Here is a 10,481-nt window from a genome sequence, read left to right as displayed (position 1 = left end):
CGAGATCTCTTCTGAGTCGGCCTACTCGTTAGTTCTGTTTACTCTGCTACTTATTATTGCTCGCGCATGAATTGAACACTTCTTGTCTATTTTAACAACTCCATAGTGGGTATTGCATACACATTAGATTTTCATTGTTATGCGGCAGCTGCTGCTTGGGAAAACACACTTTCTTTTTTTTTTACAGTTTGGAGTAAAGACCAAGACATTGTATTATCTTTCACTTACGCACACTTACATTACTTAGGTATATGTAGACGTTTTTCAAAATGCCTCTTTCCCTCGACCAGACTTCATAGCAGCGGCATACTGCCAGGTAGGTTGTGCTAAGTGGGTGTAGTCGTATAGTAACTCTTCATAGTCGCATCAATGTCAACCAAGGCGTTCCGGACGTCGTGAGTCGACGCACCGATCGTCTCAAACGTATTTGCCAACCTCTCTACCGCCCGCGCCTAAAATTATTACAAAATAAATTTACTTGTTTTATTTCTTGACATAAGGAAAATAATTTATTTAAATTACATTAATAAGTTTACGAATATTTTCTTTATTGGTTTTGCATATTTTATAGTGTTGATAATATAATGCAGTTTACAGAGATCCAAAAAGTCAATGCACGCTCATGTAAAAATAAATGTGTTGAATTTTATCACATTTCTGCATTAAAAAGACTATAATTGTTTTACAGTCTTTTACTGCTGCAACTTAGACAATTTCATAAGTCATAACATTATGTTCTGCATTCTTATTTTCTTAATATTTTAGTCAAATGCACATGATATCATTTTTTTTTAAATGAAATAAGGGGGCAAGCGAGCTAACGGGTCACCTGATAGAAAGCAACTTCCGTCGCCCATGGACACTCGCAGCATCAGAAGAGATGCAGGTGCGATGCCGGCCTTTTTAGAGGGAATAGGGTAATAGGGGAGGGTGGGGAAGGGAATGGAAGGGAATAGGGGAGGGCAGGGAAGGGAATAGGGCAGGGGATTGGGCCTCCGGTAAACTCACTCACTCGGCGAAACACAGCGCAAGCGCTGTTTCACGCCGGTTTTCTGTGAGAACGTGGTATTTCTCCGGTCGAGCCAGCATATTCGTGCCGAAGCATGGCTTTCCCACGTATACTATATACTAAAATCTGTCTTTACCTGTATAATAGAAGCTTCTGCAAGCCTCTCCATAGCTTGAGCGTTCGTTTGTGATGCATGCGCTAGTTGACTCATAGCTGTTGTTTGGTCACTCATAACTTTAACCTGAAATTATTTATTTATTTATTTTATTATATTTATTTAAAGATACACCAACAACATATTGTGACAATATTAATAACTTAAAACTAATACATTTTTGTTTTTAACTAACACAATAGTTAATTACAGGCATATGCAACTGTTTTAGAGGTATTTGCTCCTTACATTAAGGGGGCGACTAACCCTAAAGTGTCGATTTTATAATTCATTTTTATACTTGAAAATAAGCCCCGAATTGTTTTATTTTTTAATACAAGATACTACATTATATTTCCGAGAATTTGATTTGAGCAAAAACAGGATATCTTAAAATTTTCTCGATAGAAAAAATCACAAAGATGCATCTAATTTTCACGAATTTTTTATTTATTGCTATAACCGTGCATTGAACTAAGTTAATATTTTAACACATCGTATAAAATTCTATCATTGAGAGATCGACCAAGCGGATTTTTAAAATGTTGTATATTTATCGAGTTATTGAGAAAAAACTAATTTGGCGATGAATCCGCGTCGTTCTTTTTCACCTGGCATATGAAAGACGGGCGTGAGTGTGAAGAGAGAAGGATGATGTTTGATTTTTGGGGTTAGTCGCCCTCTTAATAATAACTTACTAAAACATTATCCTTATATTAAAAATTAATTAATTTGTAATAATCATATCCAAAACCATAATCTACGGCAAACTAAACATGGTAGGCATTGTGAAGGACAACTCTGAAAGTGTATATTTTCAATTTATTATATTGTAATTAGAGGGTACTATAAAATAGGGTAAATTGGTTGATGCATCACAGCAAAATGTACTATCATAAAAGTTGATTCATAGGCAGATGGTGGACCTACGTCATTTAAATAAACAAATAAACAACTCTTTATTTCGCTTAAAGAAACTTATACGCTAATCTTACACAAACTCTGATCTCCACACTAGGATTCCCTGTGTCGTGGAGACCAGTCTCTTCCATCATGCACATAAATACTAGGAAACAATATTCAATTAAGTATTTATTTTAACTGTAGTAATATCAAATATGTAATGACATATTTGATATTGCTACAGACAGACTACTACAAATATGTGCCAAGTCTTTTTAACAAAACAATGTAAGTATTTATAAGTAAAAAAGAAAAAAAAATCAAGAAAAAATTTTTTTTTTAAAGTAGACGACTATATACTGTATGGGCATTTTCAAAAAAACGTGTACCCTTGCAAAAATATGTCTATATTTTTTAAGGTCATTTATTTACCTTTTTTTGAATGTCATATACAAGGAAAAATATTGAACTAATGGAATAAGTTAAAAAGAACGCTGAAAACGTTATATTATTCTGATATTATTGAAACAAAATCGAATTTTCGACGAAACAGATTCCGTTGTGCGACTAAATGTAAAATATAATTTAATACAAAAAAATACAGCAATAAATGGATTTCTTCGTTAATTTAATCTAGTGAAATGCATATTTAATTGTTTATTAAAAAAAATTTAGATAATTTCAAGGATCAACAAGAGTAGCAATTATTTTTAATCCATAGTGTGACTATGTGACCCAACCACTACGTTATTTTTCATTTTTTTACATGAGTAAGTAATATTTAACATATTTAAAGGAGTTTTTATAACACAAAAACCTTTTATTTAAACATTTTTATTGTTGCACTACTTATAAAAGTAAAAAATTCTTTGATTTCATAGATTTAACTTCAATAATTAGAGGGACGAACATCTCATAATCATAAAGATGTGTTCACATGTCTACGAATTCCTAAGTTATTAATGACATCGGATTATATGCACGATCAAAGTGCCGAAATATCCATGCAAATATGCACGAAAAATGGTCGAAATATGCACAAAATATGCACAATCAAAAGTCACTTAATATTAAAATTTATTATTTTTTTGAAGACTTTTCCGGTAGTGACATTAATAAAAGCGCCAATTTTTATAATTTCATAAAATCCAGGATTTTTAATTTCTTGAAATAAAGACTTTTTATTTATTTATTATACGCCAATAATAATTTTCTACCAACATTTTCCGATTGCAATCTTAATGCCCATGGAAGTTAAACTACCGAAATATGCACTATCAACGAAAAATTGCCAAAATATGCACTATCGCCTAAAAAGTGACATTATATGCATTTGCATATGCAAGTATGCATTTGCATACTTGCATATGCAAATGCATATAATCTGATGTCTAGTTATTATAAATCTGCAAATATCAACGACACAAAATGATTTTCAACTTTACTGATAGAAAAGTAGTGGAAATAAAATCAAAATTTTTAAAAAACATAAAACTTTTAGGTACTTAAATTTTAAATAGTATATTTGTTATTGTTAAGTAAAGTCGACGCCTTTATGATTTGGCTGTAGCGATATCGATTTTTCTCAGCAATAACTAAAGCTAAGAAATTAAAGTTCATTGGCAGTATTTATCATGTCTTTGTCTTTGATTTACCCATAGCATAACACGATTGGTCAACTTTTATAACACAGAATAATCAATCAAATAGACCTGTGTAAAAAAAAAGGATTCCTATTTTTCCCTACAGAGGAGAGTGATTTAAGCTTCCAAAAATGTACATGGATTGGTTCAAGCATACACTTTAATTTGCCCATAGCTTATATGAAATGTATTTATGGTTTTTAAATTACGCGACAAAACTATTTTGTCGCTTACGCCCTTTCCATTTTTTGCTGTTCCATTGCTTGTTTTCTGTGAGAGGCCGGGCCGGCCTTTCATAGAAAACTAGCAATCTAAAACATATCCAAAACGGTTTTTTACTTTAACGCGGCGTCACCTTAACACATAAGTAATAAAAAATATATTTGTACGTTAATCGTACCAGTTTAAAAATCTCCAATTTTCTTAATAAAATCTGTGAATAAAAAAATAATTAATTTAAAATGTGAACTAAGCCTTATGCTTTCCGCCTGTTGTGACTTGTCCGTTCCATTATATGTGACCATACGAAAAGTCACAAGTCGGAAGTCACGTAATATTACTTTCTTTTACTTTTAAAGTGTTTGTAAATAACCGATAATAGTTATCACAATTTCATTTTTTATACTAAATACTAAACTAATTTTGCAACGTGTCAACAGTAAAAACAGTTGGAGAAAGTATAATAATGCTTACAAAATATGGTCACTTATCTGAACAAATAAACCGTTCCTGAAGAACCATCCAACCTGCGTCCGCGTCTTGTAGCAGATTTTTAACTACTAAATTTAAATTGAAGTTTCTCGATGTACAATGAAATATAGTGCTATCATTTAGTGCCGAAAATATTTTTGTAGTATGTTTATAAAACTAAAAAAAACGGTCACTAAACCGAACATTCCGGCCGGGTTGTTTTTTCATGATTATAATTTTAATTAATTTGTAGTTAAATTATGTTAGATTTTTCAATAACAAGACATTCAATTGATACATTAAGTATTTAAGAATCTAACATATGTTTTTTAAGTAACTTACTTTAAGAAAAAAAATAGTTATTAAAGATTTTGTTACAACTTCTGGGAAGGGGACAGGTGAATTTAATAGGTTTCGGTACTTAAAAACCCTTATAAATCTCATACTAAATAAAATTATATACAAACGTGAATGTATTTTAATAAAAGAAAACTTGTTTATGCTCCTACATTAAAATTACAAAATGTTAGTATGTAATTTTTTACAAATAATCTGTAGCGAAGTCAAGGGACAAGGTAAAAACCAGGGGTACACATTTTTTTGAAAATGCCCGTATACAATATACATATTATAATAGCATCACCAGAGCCACTAAAACCAGCTACAGTATGTGTAAGTTAGTGATGAGGTGAGTTACTTACACATGAGACCTGACTTTTATTGCAATATTATTTATTATATTATTGCGTGTGTGTATAATGGTAGTGAGTAGTGATCTTGCAGTGTTGTGGTATGTCGGAGCATCCTAGCCTTACGACGGCGGTACGTCTTGGGTTCAGTGGCAGTGACTGCTAGGATGCTTGTGTGTGTGTATGTGTGTGTCTGTGTAGTAATTTGTAGTGTTAGTGTGGCAACGCGTCCTACCCCTACGACGACGATAGCGTCTTGGATTCAGTGGTAGTGACTGCTAGGATGCTTGTGTGTGTGTGTGTATGTGTGTGTGTATGTGTGTGTGTATGCGTGTGTGTTTTTCGCACTTTTGCACCTTAGCCCTACGACGTAGGTGTCTTGGGTTCAGTAGCAAGGTACTGCTAAGGTGCAATTGGTGTACGAGTTAATAATGTTTTCAGTGTCATAATAGTCTTTACTCAATAACCAGTCGTGAACAGCTTTTTTACAAGAGTACTTTGTCTTATAGACTATATTTAAGGATTTGTTTATTTTACAGTATAATGATGGTCCCATATATGCAAAGGATTTATTACCAAACTTTAGTTTACAGCTCTTTATGTTCCATTTGAGTGTCCTTCGAACTCGGTCATGATCTACTATCTGATCAATTGCCGTTTTGTGGAACTTTAAGATAACCGACAGAATATAAAGTTGGCGTACAGATAACATTTTTGTATCACGATATAGTTGAACAGTAGAAAAACGAATTCCTAGTCCATATGCAACTTTTAACACGGCTCTCTGAGCACGTTCTAGAGCTAAAATATATGTTTTACCAGCGTTACCCCATGATACTATACAATAGTTCAAAACAGACTGACATAGCGCATAGTATACCATCTGAATAGTATTGTTGTCAGCGACAGATCTTAGTGTTTTGAAAATGTATAAAAGTTTCCTGATTCTACCACACACAGAATTTATTTGTGATTGCCACGTTATGTGTTTGTCAATGTAGACACCTAAGTATTTAATGCAATCGACTTGTTAAAAAGTGGGACAGCTACACACTGTAAGTTTGCGGTCACATTGATGGAATTGTAAGGTACACTGCACCGGGGCTGTTGATTTAGAGTTTATGGAGAAGTTAATTATTTTAGTTTTATCAACATTTAGGGTAAGGAGATTGTGCTGAAGCCAATTGCATACAGTTGACATCCCCGCTTCTGCTGCTTTGTATGCTTTGTGCCATGTGTCGCCACTAAAAATTATAGCTGTATCGTCAGCATAGGCAAACATTCTAGCATTATCTAAGTTAAGGGAGCATAGTCCATTAACGTACAGAAGAAACAGAGTGGGTCCTAGGACACTGCCTTGTGGGACCCCATATGTCACTGCAGCAAAATTGCTTTGATAATCGGCGAGACTTATTCGTTGTTCGCGATACGTGAGATATGAGGTAAACCAGTGTAAGGCCGTTCCCCGAATACCAGCCAGCTCCAATTTGGTTGGATCATGTCAATTTAATGTTAACTAGAGATCGCCCAATGGTCGAAATTCGACCATAGTTTCAACGACATAGGACTACTAAGTTTAATTTGTAAAAAAATATTGACTTTATCATATATTTTTTCAACTCTCGTCTCTGGGACTCAGCTGATCTCAGACTGGCCGTGTAAGCATTGTCTAATATTATCTTAGATTCAATAAAAAACTATAATCCATTTTCAATTTGTCAACTTGTTGTAAACAGACTTCAACCATAAATAAAAGAGTATAATTCGTATGTATAGGCTTGTCACACAAAAATCTGTCACTTTCTTGAGTGTGCGTATTGTAGTGTGTGTAGTGTTTTATTTGTTAAAAAAATGTGTGATGAAAGCATAATTTCAAAATAATATTAGGTTGATGCACTCCTTCACCATATAAACTATAACTGTGCAAAATTTCATTCACCTACGTTTCCGCATTTTTCGTCATAAGGGATGCAACGTTTTTCGCTTGCGTATTAATATATAGATTGTAATCTGTTCGCTGGGTTTGATGAAACGTGACCAAACTATGTAGGTCCCGCATCTGCCTAGGAATCAACTTCTTTGAGATATCTATGCCTATATGATATATTATATAATAATGCATTCAGTCCAAAACCAACTTACCAATTTCTCCATTACAAGCATTTGTCGTTCCTCATAATCGGGCGCTGTTCCTTCAAAATGCATAGCAGGTTCAGGGTCATTATTACTAGGTTCTGGGCTGTCCTCATTGCCAGATTCCTCCTCAAATGTGTCATCTGTCAAATGCTTCTCCACTTTGACTCTACTACTCTCTCTGTCCTCTGAAACATTGAAATAACTTTTTTTATGGATTCAAAAACACTTTACAGAGATCCAAAAAGTTTGCATGTATAGAAGTCGCGCGGCTACAGCGCTGCTGTAATTACGTAATGTGAAGGCAGCCTTACAGAGCAATGTTTGTTCCTTCTGTGACACATCATTAATTTCACTCGATAGATAAAGCCAAAACACTACATAATGACTAGCAGAAAAGAAGATTGCCACTACTGTTTGTACACAAATTTTTAATATACTTAGTGGTAATTTTAAAAAAGTAGCTTACTCAGGTGTGATAAAAACAGGTTGTATATCTTCCTCTCTACTGGTGAGCCCAAAGTGTTAGGATCACCACCAGCCGATATGACCTTAGATCGGACTGTGGATTTCTTGTCAGCCCAGTACTGTAAATTTACATAGATTTTAAAATTTAAAGTTCTGTATTTCAATTTCAGCTATGAATAAAGTGATTTATGGCGTGTCAATAATTAGATTGATACCAAAAGATTTAAAACAGTTTTGAGTATTGTATTTGTTTCAGCATCTGGTAAATAGATGTTGCAACAAATAATATCACAGAAAATGTACATTTATAGGGATTAGAACTATCCCTTTCATTTTTGAGGACTCAGGATGTATCTTCTTACTGAATGTTATCATAATTGGTTCAGCATTTTAAGTATCAAGAGGTACAGACTGACACACTTTAGTACTTATTTATAATTTTCATGATGCTACTTACTTTGACCCAAGACTTCATGGGCCTATTCGGACCACCAACATTGTTTACAATTTGCGTCAACTGATACCATAACCTTTTGCTCTCGTGTCTTCCCTCTAAGCCCCGCATCTGACCTAATCCGAGATTCGGGTGCTTTTCCATAAAATCTACGATTGCTGAAACTTGATCGAGGCTAGGACGACCCTACAACACAGAATGTTCATCATGTAATAAAAAGCTGTTATCAAAAGAAATCATGTTTATAAACAATAGTAACTGATAGACAATAATCGAGTTCTTACTTGATTACTGTCGAGATTGTAAGAAATGAAACAGTTAATGGAAATAAGCATATCAAGTGAGAACCTACCGAAATCGATCGGTCCGTCATTTTTGAAAAAAAATCTCTTTAACATTCAGTTATTATTATAATATCGCATATTGTATAATATAGGTAAATTATTATTTTAATTAAAACTACTTATTCACCAAGAAAGTAGAAAAACGACAACATTTAGTTGGGGCCATTGTGTTTTTGTTCTCTATGACTGGGTTGCACCAACTAACAGCTAACTTTGACTTTAACCTTAACTATAACCGGAAAAATTGACAGATGTCGTATGAGAATTATTGGGGTGTTTGGACGCCATATTTAACTTTAACTTTACCCACGCCTCTGGTGCAACCCAGTTTAAAAGGCAGTGTTGCAGAAATTACATTTATGAAATCAGTGTTGCTACCAACTAAAAATCGGGAGAAATAGGGAGATTGCTACCAACTAAAAAGCGGGAGAAATAGGGAGATTGCTGCCTAAATAAATCAAATTAAAACACGTGTTAAAGTTATTAATCATTAGCCTATTGTCTAAGCTGCAAGAAGGAGATTTATCTCCTTCTTGCAGTTTTTGTTCCGAACGTACCACTACTAGTGGTTGGAAAATCACTGTCTGGGTCTGAACTAGACATTTGATTTGCGTTAATACAATATGGGAAGTTGCGTATCGGACGAAAGATTAGAAAATGAAAAATTGAAAATTTGAAACCTGTCGCATTCATATCGACGTATTTCAAAAATATATTCCCCTACAATAATATTCAACTTTAGTGAGTATAAATTACAGCCTAAATTTAATGCCTTGCCCCTTGGGGAATAACCATTTATGTACAGTTGTATTGCCATGTAACATGTTAAATTTGGTGTTACAAACTACAAAATGAGTATAAATTAAGTTTAATGTTCTAAAATTGAGTAAATCGGGAGATTATACCCTAAAATCGTTTTATCGGTATTTGTTTGCCAAAATCGGGAGATCTACCGATAAATCGGTAACACTGCTCTATGGTTTTGTTTTTTTTTATGATATAATATTTTTGTAAAAGGGCCCAGGGTGAATGGGCCTGTGTGAATGCCGTGAATTAATGAAAATAAGCACAAAATGGACACGCGATGACGGGCTAAGGTTACATCTATACTATAATACTTCATCTTACTTCATCTATGTAGAAAAACGTCATTTTTTTACATGTGTTTGACAGTTCTCCTGTACCAGCAGCGCTCCCGACAATGCAACCCCCATTTTTTTAAATGAAATAAGGGGGCAAACGAGCAAACGGGTCACCTGTTGGAAAGCAATTTCTGTCGCCCATGGACACTCGCATCATCAGAAGAGCTGCAGGTGCGTTGCCGGCCTTTTAAGAGGGAATAGGGTAGGGAAGACCGGATTGGGCCTCCGGTTCAAATAAAGCCTTGTACTGTACAAAATATTTGCCAGCAAAAATAAAGGCTCCTGCAGACAGGTGCGATATATTATCGCGCGATCGATCAAGCGATATATATGTTTTCAGTACATTTTGTATGAGGACGCTCATACAAAATAATAACGCTACAATGGATTATGGAAGTATAGTCTGTCAAGAAAGTGAAGGAATTAAAAAGTGGCAACATTGTAGTGTCATCCCTTTCAAATGGGTTTTTGGGAGAATGTGAAAGAGTGATGTTGTGTTTTTATATTATTTACCTAAAGTTGTGTTATCTGGGTTTTTAATGTGTAATATTGGTAGGATATTAACCATTAAATATTCGTTATCGTGCACAAGTGTGGGAAAGTGATGTAATAACCAGAAACGTGCTCTTTTGTGTTCCCTCCAAAACTCCATCAAAAGTTTCAGTAAAGCATCCTACTACTTTACTGAATCGACCGACTTGACTTCTTGACTGTATTGACTTTATACTTAGACTTTGACTAGACTTTAGACCTGACTGACCTGACGTTAATATAGAAAAAATTGTATAAAGAATATTGTTTTCCCGCCATAAAATTATACTCGACACTGGCCATGGTTATAGCCGAAGTGCC

General features: G+C 34.2%; 1 protein-coding gene across 2 annotated transcripts; it reads right to left on the bottom strand.

Annotated features, from left to right (window-relative positions):
* Nucleotides 1–3: 3 nt before the first annotated feature.
* Nucleotides 4–8,655, bottom strand: LOC121739791. 2 transcript variants are annotated; one of them, XM_042132356.1, is made up of 6 exons: nt 8,615–8,655; nt 8,147–8,329; nt 7,691–7,808; nt 7,231–7,409; nt 1,146–1,250; nt 4–452 (listed from the first exon to the last, which is right to left on the bottom strand). In XM_042132356.1, the coding sequence occupies exons 1-6, from the start codon at nt 8,651–8,653 to the stop codon at nt 327–329; spliced, it is 750 nt and encodes a 249-aa protein (XP_041988290.1). In that variant the 5' UTR covers nt 8,654–8,655; the 3' UTR covers nt 4–326. The 2 variants fall into 2 exon arrangements, with proteins under 2 accessions (XP_041988290.1, XP_041988292.1); XM_042132358.1 differs by lacking the exon at nt 8,615–8,655 and adding an exon at nt 8,496–8,563.
* Nucleotides 8,656–10,481: the final 1,826 nt, after the last annotated feature.

Source organism: Aricia agestis, chromosome 2 (assembly GCF_905147365.1).
Source record: "Aricia agestis chromosome 2, ilAriAges1.1, whole genome shotgun sequence".
Taxonomy (NCBI): Eukaryota; Metazoa; Arthropoda; class Insecta; order Lepidoptera; family Lycaenidae; genus Aricia; species Aricia agestis.
The sequence above is the reverse complement of the archived record's forward strand: the minus strand, read 5'-3'. Positions and strand labels throughout refer to the sequence as shown.